General features: G+C 48.5%; 1 protein-coding gene across 2 annotated transcripts in view; it reads left to right on the forward strand.

Moving 5' to 3' along the window:
- LOC148431399 (uncharacterized) overlaps positions 1-21,053 on the forward strand; it is a 101,456-nt gene that overhangs the window by 57,853 nt on the left and 22,550 nt on the right. For both annotated transcript variants that reach the window (XM_088466021.1, XM_088466023.1), the window contains 14 exons: positions 3,987-4,025; positions 5,518-5,559; positions 5,947-5,973; positions 7,911-7,952; positions 8,209-8,256; positions 8,557-8,583; positions 8,883-9,014; positions 9,172-9,213; positions 11,103-11,144; positions 11,236-11,283; positions 12,193-12,219; positions 16,994-17,032; positions 17,633-17,680; positions 18,842-18,868. In XM_088466021.1, coding sequence (XP_088322147.1) covers positions 3,987-4,025; positions 5,518-5,559; positions 5,947-5,973; positions 7,911-7,952; positions 8,209-8,256; positions 8,557-8,583; positions 8,883-9,014; positions 9,172-9,213; positions 11,103-11,144; positions 11,236-11,283; positions 12,193-12,219; positions 16,994-17,032; positions 17,633-17,680; positions 18,842-18,868 — 630 coding nt within the window. The remainder of the gene's footprint in view (positions 1-3,986; positions 4,026-5,517; positions 5,560-5,946; positions 5,974-7,910; positions 7,953-8,208; positions 8,257-8,556; positions 8,584-8,882; positions 9,015-9,171; positions 9,214-11,102; positions 11,145-11,235; positions 11,284-12,192; positions 12,220-16,993; positions 17,033-17,632; positions 17,681-18,841; positions 18,869-21,053) is intronic.

Raw genomic sequence — 21,053 nt, forward strand, 5'->3', positions numbered from 1 at the left:
CCAGGGCTTTAACAGATTTATATGGTATATCTGTTCCGGCTTTCTTTTCCCCGGCTGGTAAACTTTGTAATTGACCTGCCCCACTCTTTCTAAGATTTCAAAGGGCCCTTGCCATTTAGCCAAAAGTTTATTTTCTACAGTGGGAACCAATACTAACACTCTGTCCCCAGGAGCAAAGCTGCGTAACCGAGCATTGCGGTTGTTTACCCTCTGCTGCGCCTGTTGAGCCTGTTCCAGGTGCTCTCTCACTATCGGCACTACCGCAGCAATTCTCTCCTGCATTTGAGAAACATACTTAATCACCGTTTTGTAAGGACTAGACTGCCCCTCCCATGTCTCTTTGGCAATGTCTAGTAACCCCCTTGGGTGTCTCCCATACAACAAGTCGAAGGGTGAAAACCCGGTGGAGGACTGGGGAACTTCTCTTATGGCCAACAATAAATACGGCAATAAGTAATCCCAATCCCTACCATCCTTGTCGACCACTTTCCTAAGCATGTGTTTTAACGTCTTGTTAAACCTCTCGACCAGCCCATCGGTTTGGGGGTGATAAACCGAAGTTCTTAACTGTTCAATTTTGAACAGGCGACATAACTCTTTCATGACTTTTGACATAAACGGTGTACCCTGGTCAGTTAGTATCTCCTTGGGTATACCCAGCCTGCTAAAGACATGAACTAGCTCTCTGGCAATGGTCTTGGTTGACGTATTGCGCAACGGGATCGCTTCCGGGTACCTGGTAGCGTAATCCATTATGACCAGAATATACTGGTGTCCCCTGGCAGACTTCATTAAGGGTCCAACCAAATCCATCGCTATTCTTTCAAACAGCACCTCTATAATAGGCAATGGAACTAGTGGACCCTTAAAATGTGGCCTGGGAGCATGATACTGACACTCAGGGCAGGATGCGCAAAAGTCAGATACCTCTTTATGAAGCCCGGGCCAGAAAAACCTCTGCATTATTCACTCAGTGGTTTTCTCTGCCCCTAGATGGCCTGCCGTTATATGACCATGGGCCAGATCCAACACTGTTCTTCTGTAGGCTTTGGGAACTATTAGTTGTTCCACAATATCTTCCCCCTTCTTAGTCACCTGATATAACAAATCCTGACACATTGCCATGTGGGGATAGGACAAAGGACTATCAGGGTCTACGGGTTTACCATCAACTACTTTTACATTCTCCCTGGCTTTTACCAAAGTAGGGTCATTCAACTGCTCCACGGCAAAGACCTCTCTTCTGACCTCTAAATCAAGCAGACGATCACTTGGCCCAACAACACTTCCCACCTCAATGGGAGGCACATCAGTTGGCGGGCCACCGTCATGTTCCGCATTCTCTAGTTCGCCAACCACAGTAGAAAAAGGGAATAACTCTGACTCAGAAGAAACTCCCTCTTCCCCTACATCGACAACCTTCTCAAATGGATCGGGGTTGTTCACCTCTGGGACAAAACTGCTTTCCCACAACTTCCAGAAGTGAGCAAAGTCTCTCCCCAATATTGCATCGTACACCAGACCATGCACCAAACCCACAGAAACTATAGCAGAGCCACATGGTGTCTCGATGTTCACCTCGGCAGTAACATAATATCGAGTATCCCCATGTATGCAGGTCACACCAACAGTTTTCCCCTCACGCCGCAAGGGGTTCACCAGCTCAGCTTTTATAAGTGTCACCAAGCTACCAGAGTCTAACAGTGCCTCTACTCGGTTGCCACCTACAGTGAGTACACACATGTGCTTATCAGTCTCAGCCTGCCGGTCAGCCGTACAGGCTGTCTGTGCAAAGAAAGACCCCCTGCGGTAGACATGAGCAGTATCACATTGCATAGGTTCAGTTGTAAGTGAACAATTAGCGGCAATATGGCCGAAGCCACCACATCGGAAACACTGAGTCATATTAATGTCTAGTCGTTTACGGGGCAAGAACCTTCCTGGCCTGGCAGGCCTGTCTCCAGGTTCTACACCCTCAGTCTTAGGTACATTCCACCGCCCAGCACCCTTCTCCCCTGGAACAGTCTTACCAGTGTCTGTGGGAGTTCGCCGGTGTGCCATCGGGGCTCGGTGGGGCATACTCATCAGCTCCTCAGCCGTCACGTACCTCTCCACCAGCTCGACCAACTGGTCCGCGGACTTAGGGTCTGCATGGCTCACCCACTTGCGCAGAGTTACAGGTAATGATCGCAGGTACCGGTCCATCACGACCCTTTCGACGATCTGTGGTCCCGTCAGCGTCTCGGGCTGTAGCCATTTTGAGGACAGATGGACGAGGTCATGCATCTGTGAACGTGGAGGCTTGTCCCTATGGAACTCCCAGCGGTGGACCCATTGGGCACGAACAAAGGTGGTGACTCCCAAGTGAGTTAGGATCTCCTGTTTTAGTTTTTTATAGTCCTTGGCATCAGCCAGGCATAAGTCGAAATATGCTTTTTGTGGCTCCCCAGACAAAAAAGGTGCCACCAGACTTGCCCACTGCTCCTTGGGCCAACTCTTCCTTTTGGCCGTTCTTTCAAATGCGGCGAGATAGGCCTCCACATCATCGCCCGAAGTCATCTTTTGAAGGAAGTGACTGGCTCGTACGGAGTAAGTGGGGGTGGGAGGACCAGTAGCAACATCTCTGGGCCGGGCGACCAGGTGCTGTACCACCTCTCTTATGGCCTGGCTGTTTTCCGCTAAAGCCTGGCGGGTTTCCTCAATGGAGACCTGTTGAAGTCTGTTAGTCTCCTGCTGAGCTGCTGTAGCTTCCTGCTGAGCCCTGGTAGATTCCTGCTGAGCTGCTGTAGCTTGGAGCAAGGCCTTAATAATGTCCTCCATTTTGTCCTGGGGTGTAGGTTGGAAGCTGAACCTTGCCTCTCTGAGCATTGGCTGACGCCTCCTCTATGGGACTCCAAGGACACAGTGTTATTTCTACACTCACAAATTGGGTGTCTGTCCCTTTAATTTTTAAATGGAAAGTTTTCCTCTTGCTGCAACTTTAGTGTGTGTGGTTGCCCGCATTCTCCACCATATTGTGACACAGTTAGGTTAGGGGGTCCCTCTCCTGGGTAGAGGACTCCTTCCTTACACACACACACAGCAGCAGGGAAGCAGCACACCAGCCAGGAACAAAAGGCACAGCACAACACTCACAGATAGGTTTTCCAAGTGTCTCTGAGCAAACTCCCTGTCTGCTCTCCCAGGTGAGACAATCAGCCCTCAACACACTAGGCTTATATTGGCCACTCTCAGGTGGGAACCCAATCAAGCCTGTTACCAGGCTAAGAGAACCAAAACCTGGAGTGGCCGTGGGTGGAGCCCTCTCTCCCCTCTCACCCACAACCCCCAGGTCCCAAACCGGCTTTTCAAAAAGCCGAGACTCAAGCCTGCTACACTGCAGACTTTCTCCTGGGGGTTTAAAACACATAAGACAGGAATCTGGGACAAATGTACCTGCCACAGACCACTTTACCAATGATCCTATCACAATATATATATATATATATATATATATATACATACACACATATAGGCAGTTGAAGGGGGGGCACCAATGAACTTTTCGGCACAGGGCATCACAATGTCCAGCTACGGCTCTGGGTATGTATGATGTAGGGGGCAGGGGATTCGCAGCATGAATGTGTTATAGAGGTAAAGGGGGGTAAGGTACCTAATAATGAGCCCACTGAGTGTATACTGATGAGTATGAGACAAGCAAATGAACTCAATAATGAGAGAACGTAAATAATATACAATAATTATAACAAAAGAAAGTTCCTCCCTTATAATGTTATTGTTACTTATATCAGGTTGTCGGTGAATGACGTATTTATGGCGGCCGCCGTCCCTGCGAGTCGCTCTGCCAGCCCCTCTCTGCCTTTGGGCCCGTAATAAAAACGTATCGCAGCCCGCCCACCTCAGCACCTATACGTAGACCTGGTCTTGTTGTATCTGTTCCTGCCGCCCCAGTCTCATATTTCTCATTGTTTGTTTCCTATCATCAGGACAAGGACAGTTTCCTCAGTCTGCAAAGCAAAAGACAGGTGACTATATGAGAGCGTTTATCTGTACGCAATCCCACAATGCACGGCGCCTCTGCACTGTGAGAGCCATGGGTAATAGAACAGGCTCCATCATTCTCAGCCGGTAAAGAGATGAGGGGGAATCAAGTCACCGCTGGAAGAACAAAAAACGTGATTGCGTGATGACCTAATTGTGGCTGCGGCGCCCGTGCACGTCACACCTAACCTGCACGGCGAATGCCCCAGCTCCCACTGAGAGCGATACACATTAGGAGCGGGATGTACTAAGCATCGCATCCGTGATATGTACATCCCGCCTCTCTACGGTACATACCGCGGTAATCAATGTACTTAGACGATCGCAAAGAACAGCTCTCCTATAAGACCTGCGTCCCAACTTATACCCATCACCCTGGTGCCAGGTTACTCCTACTTATACCCATCACCCTGGTGCTAGATCACCCTGGTGCCAGATCACTCCTACTTATACCCATCATCCTGGTGCCAGGTCACTCCTACTTATACCCATCACCCTGGTGCCAGGTCACTCCTACTTATATCCATCTCCCTGGTGCCAGGTCACTCCTACTTATATCCATCTCCCTGGTGCCAGGTCACCCCTACTTATACCCATCACCCTGGTGCCAGGTCACCCCTACTTATACCCATCACCCTGGTGCCAGGTCACCCCTACTTATACCCATCACCCTGGTGCCAGGTCACTCCTACTTATACCCATCATCCTGGTGCCAGGTCACTCCTACTTATACCCATCACCCTGGTGCTAGATCACCCTGGTGCCAGATCACTCCTACTTATACCCATCATCCTGGTGCCAGGTCACTCCTACTTATACCCATCACCCTGGTGCCAGGTCCCTCCTACTTATATCCATCTCCCTGGTGCCAGGTCACTCCTACTTATATCCATCTCCCTGGTGCCAGGTCACCCCTACTTATACCCATCACCCTGGTGCCAGGTCACCCCTACTTATACCCATCACCCTGGTGCCAGGTCACCCCTACTTATACCCATCACCCTGGTGCCAGGTCACCCCTACTTATACCCATCACCCTGGTGCCAGGTCACCCCTACTTATACCCATCACCCTGGTGCCAGGTCACTCCTACTTATACCCATCACCCTGGTGCCAGATCACCCATCTTACCGGAGGCGACTCCTGCAGGTGCTACGGGAACCAAAGTTGAGGAACTGGTCTGAGCTTAGTTTGCCTCAGAATAAGATTGATATTTTTAGAATGGACTTTTTTTCTTTCCCCCCAGATTTTTATTGTCACATCCTCCTTGCTCTAGATCACACAGCTGCCATCACTCCGATGCTGGATTATTATAGCCCTTCATTATAATCCTCATGTGCTGGGTGCCCTCCTTACCTCTCACCGCCTGGTGCTCACTCTTTGCATGAATCTATCTGGGATCCATCCTGAATTTGCGGAATCCTTTCTCTATAGCAGACAGATTACCAATCATTTCATTTTCTAAACTTCTTGTAGGTTATGGAAATGGAAATTACCCCGGAAATCTCTTTGCCCAAGGTAAGACCTAGGACTCACCGAATACTGGTGTAATTAACTCACAAATTGTACATCCCACAAAGCTTACACTCTATAAACAGGGATAATATCCAATATATGATCATCCAACTAAACTAAATTCAAACACCACATGGGCTAAATATGATTATAATACACTATTTGTTGTGTTGCCTCCAATCACCTATGTAGAGTATGTTATATATACTGTAAGTACACACAGATCACAAGTGATACTTTATACATGAGAGGCGTCACGAGCCCCCTCACATTCTGTTGGCTCTGGTCTGCCCTGTCCTAGAGTTACAGCATCTCCTGAGTGTATCAGCAGATCCCTCTGTTATGTCCTGAATGATTACATGCACCAATCTGTATGTTGGTATTTTACAGGATTAGGAACAAAACCATCCAAAGCAGGTACGACCCCTCCTCTCCGCACCCTAATTTCTCCTGGTGTCTCTCTGCATCTCCTACCTGAATAATCTTATATGCACTGAAGGATTCGTTCCTCCAGATGAGTTGTGACTTTTTCTGTAGATTGGCTGTGACAGAGGCGTTGTTGTTATTATTATTATTATCATTTAATTATATGGCACCACAAGTGTTCCGCAGCGCCTTACATAGTACATAAACAAATTGTAGACAAGTGACTTACAGAACAATACAATACAGGACATGGATAATATATATTGCTACATTAGCGACCATAGCACCCAGATAAGCAACAGAGCATAAGCAACCAAGTGTTAGGTGCCCTAGTGGTGAGTAAGAAGTAAATTACACTATAGTAAGGAGAAGCACAAGAGGGTAGATGGCCCTGCTCGTGAGAGCTTACATTCTAAAAAGGTGGGGGAAGACAAACTGGGTTGACACAGATGGGGACGAAGGAGCATGTAGCAAGGAGTTAGAATGATAGCTGGAAGGCTTCCAATTTCATGGTAGACTTGGCCTTTGGTCCCTACCATGGTAAGTTCCAGAGTCTCTGTATGTAGAGGCTGCACTTGTTGGGTTGTAGTAGTATAATGTGCAGTCACTATGGCTCTGGTCAATAAGGGCATGATTCAGAGGTACACACAGAACCCATGCTTGCACAGCTGAACAATTATTTGCTGCGGCACATGCACGAAGAGTCCTGGAGACCCCAGCGGCACATGCACAAAGGGTCCTGGAGACCCCAATGCCCAGGGGCATATGGAATAGCTTCCATTTCATCTGGTGGTGTAAAACGATGGGCATTCCTGGGCAGTTATTGGGAAGTGGCCTGAAGTGTGCGCAAAACAAGACCGTCTCATCGGTGTGTTATGGTAGTGTCATGGGTGTGTCCGTGATTGTGACTGCATTCTCACATGAAGGTCCACAGCCACAGAGACAATGTTTAAAGGATTTTCAGAGGGAGACTCTGCGCCAGCCATAGGATGCCATAAGTGTGATGATGAACGTAATGGTGCGCAGATGGTTTAGTGTGCACAACTGTCCATGAGCACTTAAAGTGGGCGCATCAGGTCTTGCACAGCCCATCACACGCTGGTAGACAAGCGGAAGACTGAAACTAGCATTTGCGCTCACCGCTGAATCAGGCCCTGAGTATCTTTTTAGTGGAGTTTTGTGGTGGTACGGCAATGGGTCACTTTATTGTGGTGGTACGGCAATGGGTCACTTTATTGTGGTGGTACGGCAAAGGGTCACTTTATTGTGGTGGTACGGTAATGGGTCACTTTATTGTGCCTCAGTAGAGGAGACTTCAGCTGTAGATGTAAGAATGACCCAGGGAACATGACAATATAATGAAGAGTGAAATATATTTTTAAAAGGATGATTCATGAAATGTTATTGGATCCAGTATCACATGGTCACTATTCTAGAGAGGCCACAGGCTGGACATTTGAGTTAATTTTCATTCTAAGAGGGACTTTGAGGGTCATCTTACTGAGAGGGAGGGTGGGGGCATCTTCTTATTGAGAGGAAGGGTGGGGGCATCTTCTTATTGAGAGTGAGGGTGGGGGCAACTTCTGGAGAGGCAGGGTGGGGGCATCTTTTGGAGAGGGAGGGTGGGGGCGTCTTACCGAGAAGGAGTGTGGGGGCATCTTACGGAGAAGGAGTGTGGGGGCATCTTACGGAGAAGGAGTGTGGGGGCATCTTACGGAGAAGGAGTGTGGGGTACATTCTTACTAAGAGGGAAGGTGGGGGACATATTCTTACTAATAGGGAAGGTGGGGGACATATTCTTACTAAGAGGGAGGGTGGGGGCAACTTTTACTGTGGAGTTTCCTCTTTCACTTGAGAGCTGTCACTTACCCCTTTCTGGAATGTTTTGTGTTACTGCTGCACCCCTCATTCCTACACTATATCTGCAGGTTACGGAGCTGGAGGTTACCCCAACATTGCAGCTCAAGGAGGTAATATTCAATCTATGGACTCATCCTATAGACCTTCTCAGTCACTGTCTAATTATTATGTTCCTTTTCTCCATCCTGCCTCCCAATCTATCATTCATAGCATGCACAGTATAGGGGTGAGGGTTATCTGTTATCCACCAAGTCCACACATATTCCAACCTGCCATGTACTTTATAGACTATATTAGACTTTAGGATTTATATGATCGGTACAATTGCTCTGTGTATGCTATTTATATTCTCTGTTACCTTTTTAGGATACGGGAATGGAGCTGCTGGGTATCCCAGTAACATCCCCCAGCAAGGTACTATTTTGTATAATGCACACAATGCTGAAAGGGATATAACCAGTCTGAGTATTATTGACAGCTAGTAGTCTGCACTTACTAATAACAGCCAATCAGACACTTGCTTTCATTGTCCAACCTGCATTAGGGAGATGAAGCTAATTGCTGGTTGGTTGCTGTGAGTTAATGCACACTAGAACTATACCCATATACACACTGGGCTATACAGTACCTATTATATACACACTGGGGCTATGCCTGTTATAGACAATGATTATGGCTTATAGAAATTATATAATCAAGTTATTCTAATTTTAGGTTATGGAGGAAAACCATCCAAGTCAGGTACTGGTATATTATACACTTATCTATATATTTTCCCCTATGAGTGGTCTAAGTGTCATTAGTACTTCCACCACCAGCTTCCCTGTTGTGTCCTGTCCATCTGACTTTCTCCAACCTTCTGTGTGATGTCCCATAGATGAAGTCACTATGGGACCAGTGTACAATACTAAAGTGGTTCTAACGCCTTATTCTCCAAACTCCAGTTTCTCCTAAGCTCTCGTTCTTTCCAGTGGGTGCATGAAAGCAACAAGTTTACAGAAGTGTAACAAGTATGATTCAGTCTGAAACCTTCTCTGCAGGTTACGGAGCAGGGAGCTATCCACAGTATGGAGCCCAAGCCGCAGGCTACGGAGCTGGAAACTATCCACAGTATGGAGCCCAAGCCGCAGGCTACGGAGCTGGAAACTATCCACAGTATGGAGCCCAAGCCGGTACTGTCCATGCTCATTCTCTGCCTCTCTGTCCTAGGTTTCCTCTTACCGTTCCCCAGGCCACCTGCCTGAGGACTGTCTTATATCCCTTCTCTGCTCTACGCTTCCATTGAGCTCACCAATGTCTAACCATAAGTCTGTGTCTGGTTTATTTTAGGCTATGGAGCTGGGAACTACCCACAGATTGGAGACCAAGCAGGTACTGGGTCCCTAACTGCACCTCCACCCACTGTGTCTTCCTTCAGGGTGCCAGTTCTTGGTATACTGTCACCATAGGGTTAATGATCTAATTTCTAACCTCTACGTTTGAGAACCTGTGTTGGGCCCCATTGAGGTTAGAATAGGAGTTTGTATTCATGCAGTTCTAGCCTTTGTATATAGTCAGAGAATGGTCAGCTCAACCTTTAGGGTCAGACAAGACATATAGCGAGAGGCCTCTTTGAGCAGAGGCTGATCGAGTAAAACTCTCCCGATTTAGCCATGTAGCGTCCCCCCAATGTGACCCCTTGTCAGCTGTCACAGAGCACCGTACGCACTCCGCAGACATAGTACAGTGTGTACGGGCATCTATGGGATCGGGAGGTCAGGCCGACAAATATTAAACCGAACAATCTTGACTGTTGCCAGACCGTTGAAAGCTGTTTATCAGTTAATGCTCCTGCAAAGGTACGGCATACACAGCTATACAATCGTCCCCCTGATCATCCAATATCAGGTGACTGGGCCAAGGATTGTATAGGACAGGTGTGTACCCAGCTTAACACTGGCATTAGATGTACAGTGGGTCCTTAAGAGATGGATTAACAAATAGACAGTAAAAAGGTTGACCATGTCTAGATAGACACCAGACAGTCAATAGGTCGACTGGGACAAGAGTTGGATAGGGACAATAGGTTGTCACACTAAAGGTAGACATGGTCGACAGGGTCAAAGGGTTGACATGAAAATCATCAACTCAAAAATGGTTGACACATTTTTTTTTTCCCCTAATCTTCACCCTTTCCATAACCCTCCCCTTGGTGCCTAACCCTAACTCTCTCTCCTGGTGACTAACCCTAAATGTACGGGTAAGTACCTGACCCTAACCATCCCTTCTAGTGCCTAATCCGAACCCTCCAGTAAGTGCCTAACCTTTAAAACATTTTTGTGTCGACCTTTTGAACCTGTCAACCATTTGTACCTGTCTACCTTCTTACATGTCTACCTTTTGTCCCTGTCGACTTATTGTCCCTGTTGACATTTTGTCCCAGTCGACCTATTGACTGTCTAACATCTGGTGTCTATCTAGACATTATCGACCTTTTGACTGTTGATCTATAGTCCGGAACCCTAAGAAATATTTGGGCAGAAATTCTTATTAGTTTGCTACATCCGGTGACTGACGGAAGAGTAAGAAATGGGAATTATGAATTTCCTCTTTGTTATTAAGTGAGAGTGGTCTCAAAATCAACACAGCGGAATCATTGGAAGTGTCCACGTAGGAAGATGGTGGAGAGAATGAGTGTTGGAGATGGTTGGACAATAGGGAAAGTGATAGCTGAGACTTTGGAGAGGGGTGGGAGAGGGTAAAGATATTCCTATGTACCAGTCATACAGCAGAAAGGGTCAGTGATAGTTTGCAGGGAGAGAGAGAGAAGAGGAGATACTTAGGTGTAAACCGTTCCATAACTGGAGAAGACCACGACTGGATGATAAACTATCATAACACAGAGAAAGAAAGAGACTTAGTGGATGAAGAGGTGAATGAGAGGAAGGATCCGGAGGCAGATGGTGCCATCATCCCCATCTGTAATTCCTATCTGAGGAAAGTTCTGTCTCTGTGTATGGGACAGACTTTATGGGTTACATATGAAATTGAGAGAGGAGATGCAGCCCGTCTGGTTATTCAGGAGGGTCGGTGTGATGTCCGGTGTTGGCTCTGAACTTGCTGCCAGGTGGAAGTGGTAATTCCAGAACCTATTCTTCTGCCCTGCCCTATGTTGTCTCTTTATTAAATGCATTATATACAGAAAACCTTGATACAACACCGTTTATTATTGCTGTATCTGTTTTCATTGACCCTTTATATTTATGACTTTGTGTTGACAGGTTATGGAGCTGGGAACTATCCACAGTTTGGTGCCCAAGCCGGTAAAGTCCTTCTTCCCCTCCTCTCCGTTCTTATAGCTGCATTTTGTACTCTCCACACCCCATGACAACACTCATCTCTTTCTGTCCTTAGGGTATGGAAACGGAGCTGGCCTATACCCCAGTAATCTGCAGCAACAAGGTACCGATCTTCTCCTTACACTCCCACCAAACACACAGCTCTGCATTAAGAACATTCCCAGCTTAAGTAAATGTAATATATCCCGCTGGTTCTATGGGATTGATCCCTAATAACCTCTCTCTGTCCTGTAGATAACTAATCTGGTAAATGTGGGTGAATCAGGCAAAGCTCATTTGTGTGGGGGTATCAGGCAGTGTTGCTAGAGGTTACACCAGCATTAATGTGATAACTGATTGTTCCTGGGATGTTGGTCTGTGATCGCTTTTAGGGCTTGATTCAGATCCGCTTGCTAGATGCGTTCGCACGCAGCGAAAGTATGCAAATCCGCGATCGCACAGCAAGGCATTAGCACGGCCACTATGTCTTGGAGTGCGATCGCGTTGTGTATGCAGACGCCCACTAGCCTATCCTAAGACACCCACTTACGCACGTCATCTCCAGGATGTGTATGCAACCATTGGAAGCAACCGCAGCACTTGTGGCTGACAATACCCTGCCACAAGCACGGCGAGTGCTTCAGTGTGTAAAACCACCAGGTGACGTGTACTATGATGCTGCATCTTAATTATGCACACCTCTGAAATGGCGTTAAGACGCTCAGGAACGCCTGCATTCACACCACCACTCCCCCGTTTCCAGCGACCAACCCACAAACCGCTTCTCCTGTCACTCAATCTAGTGAGGTGACTATGCTCAGTGAGCGAGCACTTTGCGATTACATGGACTGTTTCGTGCATGCGCACTACAGTGCATGCACAGAACGCAAACATCGGCAGGCTGCGTGCGAATGCATCCTAGCTAGCGGGTCTGAATCGGGCCCTTAGTGCCATGTATCCTGCAGACTATTGGGAAGCTCTGTCTTTGCAGAATGGATGGTGCTGTCTCTGATTAGATTTATCTCCATTGCAGGTTATGGAGCAAAACCTTCCAAAGCAGGTATAGCCTGTGTCCTCCTCATATGCAGTATCTACTGAACCCTCTATCTGCAGAGCCCTGTCCTTCCTCATCACCTCTCCATGTGTGTCAGATCCCTCACCTGTCTATGGATCTACGATCTCTCTATGCAGAGCCCTGTCCTTCCTCATCACCTCTCCATGTGTGTCATATCCCTCACCTGTCTATGGATCTACCATCTCTCTATGCAGAGCCCTGTCCTTCCTCATCACCTCTCCATGTGTGTCATATCCCTCACCTGTCTATAGATCTACCATCTCTCTATGCAGAGCCCCATCCTTCCTCATCACCTCTCCATGTGTGTCACATCCCTCACCTGTCTATGGCTCTACCATCTCCCTCTGCAGAGCCCTGTCCTTCCTCATCACCTCTCCATGTGTGTCATATCCCTCACCTGTCTATAGATCTACCATCTCTCTATGCAGAGCACTGTCCTTCCTCATCACCAATCCATGTGTGTCATATCCCTCACCTGTTTACGGATCTACCATCTCCCTCTACAGAGCCCCATCCTTCCTCATCACCTCTCCATGTGTGTCATATCCCTCACCTGACTACGGATCTACCATCTCCCTCTGCAGAGCCCTGTCCTTCCTCATCACCTCTCCATGTGTGTCACATCCCTCACCTGTCTATAGATCTACCATCTCTCTATGCAGAGCCCCATCCTTCCTCATCACCACTCCATGTGTGTCATATCCCTCACCTGTCTATGGATCTACCATCTCTCTATGCAGAGCCCTGTCCTTCCTCATCACCTCTCCATGTGTGTCATATCCCTCACCTGTCTATGTATCTACGATCTCTCTATGCAGAGCCCTGTCCTTCCTCATCACCTCTCCATGTGTGTCATATCCCTCACCTGTCTATGGATCTACCATCTCTCTATGCAGAGCCCTGTCCTTCCTCATCACCTCTCCATGTGTGTCATATCCCTCACCTGTCTATGGCTCTACCATCTCTGTATGCAGAGCCCCATCCTTCCTCATCACCTCTCCATGTGTGTCATATCCCTCACCTGTCTATGGCTCTACCATCTCTCTATGCAGAGCTCTGTCCTTCCTCATCACCTCTCCATGTGTGTCATATCCCTCACCTGTCTATGGATCTACCATCTCTCTATGCAGAGCCCTGTCCTTCCTCATCACCTCTCCATGTGTGTCATATCCCTCACCTGTCTATGTATCTACCATCTCTCTATGCAGAGCCCTGTCCTTCCTCATCACCTCTCCATGTGTGTCATATCCCTCACCTGTCTATGGCTCTACCATCTCTCTATGCAGAGCCCTGTCCTTCCTCATCACCTCTCCATGTGTGTCATATCCCTCACCTGTCTACGGATCTACCATCTCCCTCTGCAGAGCCCCATCCTTCCTCATCACCTCTCCATGTGTGTCATATCCCTCACCTGTCTATGGCTCTACCATCTCTCTATGCAGAGCTCTGTCCTTCCTCATCACCTCTCCATGTGTGTCATATCCCTCACCTGTCTATGGATCTACCATCTCTCTATGCAGAGCCCTGTCCTTCCTCATCACCTCTCCATGTGTGTCATATCCCTCACCTGTCTATGTATCTACCATCTCTCTATGCAGAGCCCTGTCCTTCCTCATCACCTCTCCATGTGTGTCATATCCCTCACCTGTCTATGGCTCTACCATCTCTCTATGCAGAGCCCTGTCCTTCCTCATCACCTCTCCATGTGTGTCATATCCCTCACCTGTCTACGGATCTACCATCTCCCTCTGCAGAGCCCTGTCCTTCCTCATCACCTCTCCATGTGTGTCACATCCCTCACCTGTCTATAGATCTACCATCTCTCTATGCAGAGCCCCATCCTTCCTCATCACCACTCCATGTGTGTCATATCCCTCACCTGTCTATGGATCTACCATCTCTCTATGCAGAGCCCTGTCCTTCCTCATCACCTCTCCATGTGTGTCATATCCCTCACCTGTCTATGTATCTACGATCTCTCTATGCAGAGCCCTGTCCTTCCTCATCACCTCTCCATGTGTGTCATATCCCTCACCTGTCTATGGATCTACCATCTCTCTATGCAGAGCCCTGTCCTTCCTCATCACCTCTCCATGTGTGTCATATCCCTCACCTGTCTATGGCTCTACCATCTCTCTATGCAGAGCCCCATCCTTCCTCATCACCTCTCCATGTGTATCATATCCCTCACCTGTCTATGGCTCTACCATCTCTCTATGCAGAGCTCTGTCCTTCCTCATCACCTCTCCATGTGTGTCATATCCCTCACCTGTGTATGGATCTACCATCTCTCTATGCAGAGCCCTGTCCTTCCTCATCACCTCTCCATGTGTGTCATATCCCTCACCTGTCTATGTATCTACCATCTCTCTATGCAGAGCCCTGTCCTTCCTCATCACCTCTCCACGTGTGTCATATCCCTCACCTGTCTATGGCTCTACCATCTCTCTATGCAGAGCCCTGTTCTTCCTCATCACCTCTCCATGTGTGTCATATCCCTCACCTGTCTATGGCTCTACCATCTCTCTATGCAGAGCTCTGTCCTTTCTCATCACCTCTCCATGTGTGTCATATCCCTCACCTGTCTATGGATCTACCATCTCTCTATGCAAAGCTCTGTCCTTCCTCATCACCTCTCCATGTGTGTCATATCCCTCACCTGTCTATGGATCTACCATCTCTCTATGCAGAGCCCCATCCTTCCTCATCACCTCTCCATGTGTGTCATATCCCTCACCTGTCTATGGATCTACCATCTCTCTATGCAGAGCCCTGTCCTTCCTCATCATCTCTCCATGTGTGTCATATCCCTCACCTGTCTATGGCTCTACCATCGCTCTATGCAGAGCCCTGTCCTTCCTCATCACCTCTCCATGTGTGTCATATCCATCACATGTCTATGGATCTACCATCTCCCTCTGCCTAGCCCTGTCCTTCCTCATCACCTCTCCATGTGTGTCATATCCCTCACCGGTCTATGGATCTACCATCTCTCTATGCAGAGCCCTGTCTTTCCTCATCACCTCTCCATGTGTGTCATATCCCTCACCTGTCTATGGCTCTACCATCTCCCTCTGCAGAGCCCTGTCCTTCCTCATCACCTCTCCATGTGTGTCATATCCCTCACCTGTCTATGGATCTACCATCTCTTTATGCAGAGCCCCATCCTTCCTCATCACCTCTCCATGTGTGTCATATCCCTCACCTGTCTATGGATCTACCATCTCTCTATGCAGAGCCCTGTCCTTCCTCATCACCTCTCCATGTGTGTCATATCCCTCACCTGTCTATGGCTCTACCATCTCCCTCTGCAGAGCCCCATCCTTCCTCATCACCTCTCCATGTGTGTCACATCCCTCATCTGTCTATGGATCTACCATCTCTCTATGCAGAGCCCTGTCCTTCCTCATCACCTCTCCATGTGTGTCATATCCCTCACCTGTCTATGGATCTACCATCTCTCTATGCAGAGCCGTGTACTTCCTCATCACCTCTCCATGTGTGTCATATCCCTCACCTGTCTATGGCTCTACCATCTCTCTATGCAGAGCCCTGTACTTCCTCATCACCTCTCCATGTGTGTCATATCCCTCACCTGTCTATGGCTCTACCATCTCCCTCTGCAGAGCCCTGTCCTTCCTCATCACCTCTCCATGTGTGTCATATCCCTCATCTGTCTATGGATCTACCATCTCTCTATGCAGAGCCCTGTCCTTCCTCATCACCTCTCCATGTGTGTCATATCCCTCACCTGTCTATGGATCTACCATCTCTCTATGCAGAGCCCTGTCCTTCCTCATCACCTCTCCATGTGTGTCATATCCCTCACCTGTCTATGGATCTACCATCTCCCTCTGCAGAGCCCTGTACTTCCTCATCACCTCTCCATGTGTGTCATATCCCTCACCTGTCTATGGATCTACCATCTCTCTATGCAGAGCCCTGTCCTTCCTCATCACCTCTCCATGTGTGTCATATCCCTCACCTGTCTATGGCTCTACCATCTCTCTATGCAGAGCCCTGTCCTTCCTCATCACCTCTCCATGTGTGTCATATCCCTCACCTGTCTATGGCTCTACCATCTCTCTATGCAGAGCCCCATCCTTCCTCATCACCTCTCCATATGTGTCATATCCCTCACCTGTCTATGGTTCTACATCTCTCTATGCAGAGCCCTGTCCTTCCTCATCACCTCTCCATGTGTGTCATATCCCTCACCTGTCTATGGCTCTACCATCTCCCTCTGCAGAGCCCTGTCCTTCCTCATCACCTCTCCATGTGTGTCATATCCCTCACCTGTCTATGGCTCTACCATCTCCCTCTGCAGAGCCCTGTACTTCCTCATCACCTCTCCATGTGTGTCATATCCCTCACCTGTCTATAGATCTACCATCTCTCTATGCAGAGCCCTGTCCTTCCTCATCACCTCTCCATGTGTGTCATATCCCTCACCTGTCTATGGATCTACCATCTCTCTATGCAGAGCCCTGTCCTTCCTCATCACCTCTCCATGTGTGTCATATCCCTCACCTGTCTATGGCTCTACCATCTCTCTATGCAGAGCCCTGTCCTTTCTCATCACCTCTCCATGTGTGGCCTTTTTCGTGCCTGTCTGTGGACCTATGTACTCATTCTCATTCTCTGGGGTCCTAGGCTCTCTAATCCCTCCATGTATGGTCCTGTCTTACTCATGTGCTATCCTGGCTCTATCTTTTCCATTGTACCTATCCATATTTTGTAATTATTCCTATCTCTGAAGGTTATGGAACTGGAGGTTACCAAAACATTGGTCAAGGAGGTAAGTCTTATCACTTCTCATATCCTTTATAATGTCCTCTACCCCCTTTCTGTTACTTTGTCTCTGTAGCTGTGTAGCCCAATCTCTGTCTGTGGGGTCTATGCCTCTCCCAGGGCACAGGGGCTAGTTACATGAACAGCTGCGCCAGCTCAGTACAGGTGTGGGACTGACATGGGCAGCAGCGCAGTACAATTTCAGGTGATAAATTAATGGGCACCCACTCAACTCTCTGATGAATAATCACTTATATTACGTATTCTCCTCCTCACAGTAGATTAACTACATTTACAGTACATTATGCATTTGTCCGCAGAGCTGACACTTGTGAAAGTCGCTTGCTGTTGCTTAAGCATTATCAGAGTCTCTCTCCTCACCCACTTAATACTCATCCTATTACAGTCTCTGACACATGCTCCTATAATAATGCCCAGCTACAGAGGTGGTCACATACTTATACATCACTCAGGGGCATCTAATAGTATTTATAGTCCCCTCCACTGTCCTTGCTTCCTATTCTCCTGCATTGTCTGCCTCCTGATGCCAGCTCTCCTCTGTATCCTCTACCACCCCTATATTCATAGACTCGTGTTTCTTCTGCAGGCTACAAAAATGGAAATGTGGGTTACCCCAATAACTTCCAGCAGCAAGGTAACTATAATGCTATGGGCAGTTTTGTCAGACAGAGCGTAATACTCATGATGACCACAAGATGTCACTCATTTGATTAATACTGGAAGTGGACAGAATGTACTGTACACAGCTGTACACATAGCATTATACAGTATATACAGTATTATCTGTACAATCCCAATAGGACTGCTCAAGAAAGACCAAATAATAAATGAACGGTCTGAGTATAGAGTAAAATTTCACACACAGAGTCCGTCCATGCACTTACGTTTCTGTAGCTGTAATATCACATATCATAAGGGGATAAGTGTAACCTAATCATAAATGCACCACAAATGTGTCTGTCACCTTCATCATCGACTCGGACAACTGTCAGGCCTGCGAGACGAGCGACAATATGCCTATATATAGATATGTACTGTATAAGGGGCCTTGTCCATGTTAGGGCTGCACTGAGCTTACATGTGACGCCCCAGACTCGCCATTCAATATAAGAAATGCCAAACGTAAAATACAGGCGTAAACGGTGAACATGGGATAAACTACAGGTAGTCGCACTTTTACATGGCGGGGAGGGGAGGTGGCTGTGGGTATACAGTATACGGAGAAGGATAACTACCAGGAGAGGCTGAGTCACCGAGCCCAATGGAGTGGAGGGTTTGGAGGAAGAGAGGGCCTGATGTTGCTGTGAGGCGGATAGAGAACTGGCCTTAGGATTAGGCTGCAAGGAGGTCATTGTGACCTTAGTGAGGGCAGGTATACTATGTATATGTATGTGTACTATATATATATCTCTTCTCAGGGAGATTGTGAAAGCAGCATCTATGAGCGCGGTAGTAAAGTGGGCAGTACTGCTACATCTGAGAGACGTGTCATAAACCTGACTTATATCCAAATGTAAATGAGCCCCAAAGCAGTTAGTAAGATCTGTTTGTTGATGTAAACACACTGATACATATCAGACAATACATATAACCATAGGGATCATTGTGCCTTATACCCAATGCAGGGAAATTATACTAATCATCCCATTTGAATGTACAGTATATATCTACGTTTTTTTTTTTTTTATGTAACGGCTTCATAATGGGGGTAAGGTGCAATTAGGGAGAGCTGGCATTGTCTGAAGAACATATATGACAGTGAACTGTTGACAGGTCACGTGTGTTTGTTTTTTAGGAATAGGTGGAAAAGCAGGAAAAGCAGGTAGGTGATAACCGGCTGCAGAGCTTTACATGTGCAGGGGCTGGGAGGGCCTGCCTGAGAGTGGGAGGGCCCTGTGTCATCAGTGGGAGGGCACATCTGAGAGTGGGAGGGCCCTGTGTCATTAGTGGGAGGGCCTGCCTGAGAGTGGGAGGGCCCTGTGTCATCAGTGGGAGGGCACATCTGAGAGTGGGAGGGCCCTGTGTCATTAGTGGGAGGGCCTGCCTGAGAGTGGGAGGGCCCTGTGTCATCAGTGGGAGGGCCTGCCTGAGAGCAGTAGGACCCTGTGTCATCAGTGGGAGGGCCTGCCTGAGAGTGGGAGGGCCCTGTGTCATCAGTGGGAGGGCCTGCCTGAGAGCAGTAGGACCCTGTGTCATTAGTGGGAGGGCCTGCCTGAATGTGGGAGGGCCCTGTGTCATCAGTGGGAGGGCACATCTGAGAGTGGGAGGGCCCTGTGTCATTAGTGGGAGGGCCTGCCTGAGAGTGGGAGGGCCCTGTGTCGTCAGTGGGAGGGCCTGCCTGAGAGCGGGAGGACCCTGTGTCATCAGTGGGAGGGCCTGCCTGAGAGCTGGAGGACCCTGTGTCATCAGTGGGAGGGGCCTATTACTAGATATGTTTATTATATGCAGATTTGTTTGTTGGGCGGAGACAGATGGTTTGATAAAAGAATTGGTCATTTAATTTCCCATGATCAGAATACCCTACTAATACACAGAATGTTTCATTTACATTTTTAGCTTTTCTTTGTACTGTTTTCATGACACGATCATGTACATAAAGGCCTTTAATGAGGCAGCAGCCACTATAGGACCCTCCAGCTGTTGTAATTCACCTCTATGCAGAAGCTGTACTGCTTATGTACCAATAGCCTGTAACCTGCCTCTACATCGACCCCCAGTAATCTGCTTCATACACCGCGCCCACAGTAATCTGCTTCATACACCGGCCCCCAGTAATCTGCCTCTACATCGACCCCCAGTAATCTGCTTCATACACCGACCCCCGGTAATCTGCTTCATACACCGGCCCCCAGTAATCTGCTTCATACACCGACCCCCAGTAATCTGCTTCATACACCGACCCCCGGTAATCTGCTTCATACACCGGCCCCCAGTAATCTGCTTCATACACCGACCCCCGGTAATCTGCTTCATACACCGACCCCCGGTAATCTGCTTCATACACCGACCCCCGGTAATCTGCTTCATACACCGCGCCCCCCGTAATCTGCTTCATACACCGCGCCCCCAGTAATCTGCTTCATACACCGCGCCCCCAGTAATCTGCTTCATACACCGGCCCCCAGTAATCTGCTTCATACACCGGCCCCCGGTAATCTGCTTCATACACCGCGCCCCCAGTAATCTGCTTCATACACCGCGCCCCCAGTAATCTGCCTCATACACCGACCCCCGGTAATCTGCCTCATACACCGACCCCCGGTTATCTGCTTCATACACCGACCCCCGGTAATTTGCTTCATACACCGCGCCCACAGTAATCTGCTTCATACACCGGCCCCCAGTAATCTGCCTCTACATCGACCCCCAGTAATCTGCTTCATACACCGCGCCCACAGTAATCTGCTTCATACACCGGCCCCCAGTAATCTGCCTCTACATCGACCCCCAGTAATCTGCTTCATACACCGCGCCCCCAGTAATCTGCTTCATACACCGGCCCCCAGTAATCTGCTTCATACACCGGCCCCCGGTAATCTGCTTCATACACCGCGCCCCCAGTAATCTGCTTCATACACCGCGCCCCCAGTAATCTGCCTCATACACCGACCCCCGGTAATCTGCCTCATACACCGACCCCCGGTTATCTGCTTCATACACCGACCCCCGGTAATTTGCTTCATACACCGCGCCCACAGTAATCTGCTTCATACACCGGCCCCCAGTAATCTGCCTCTACATCGACCCCCAGTAATCTGCTTCATACACCGCGCCCCCAGTAATCTGCTTCATACACCGGCCCCCAGTAATCTGCTTCATACACCGGCCCCCGGTAATCTGCCTCATACACCGGCCCACAGTAATCTGCCTCATACACCGACCCCCGGTAATCTGCCTCATACACCGGCCCACAGTAATCTGCCTCATACACCGGCCCACAGTAATCTGCCTCATACACCGGCCCACAGTAATCTGCCTCATACACCGACCCCCGGTAATCTGCTTCA

Source organism: Taudactylus pleione, unplaced genomic scaffold (assembly GCF_031769625.1).
Source record: "Taudactylus pleione unplaced genomic scaffold, aTauple2 ptg002292l, whole genome shotgun sequence".
Lineage (NCBI taxonomy): Eukaryota > Metazoa > Chordata > Amphibia > Anura > Myobatrachidae > Taudactylus > Taudactylus pleione.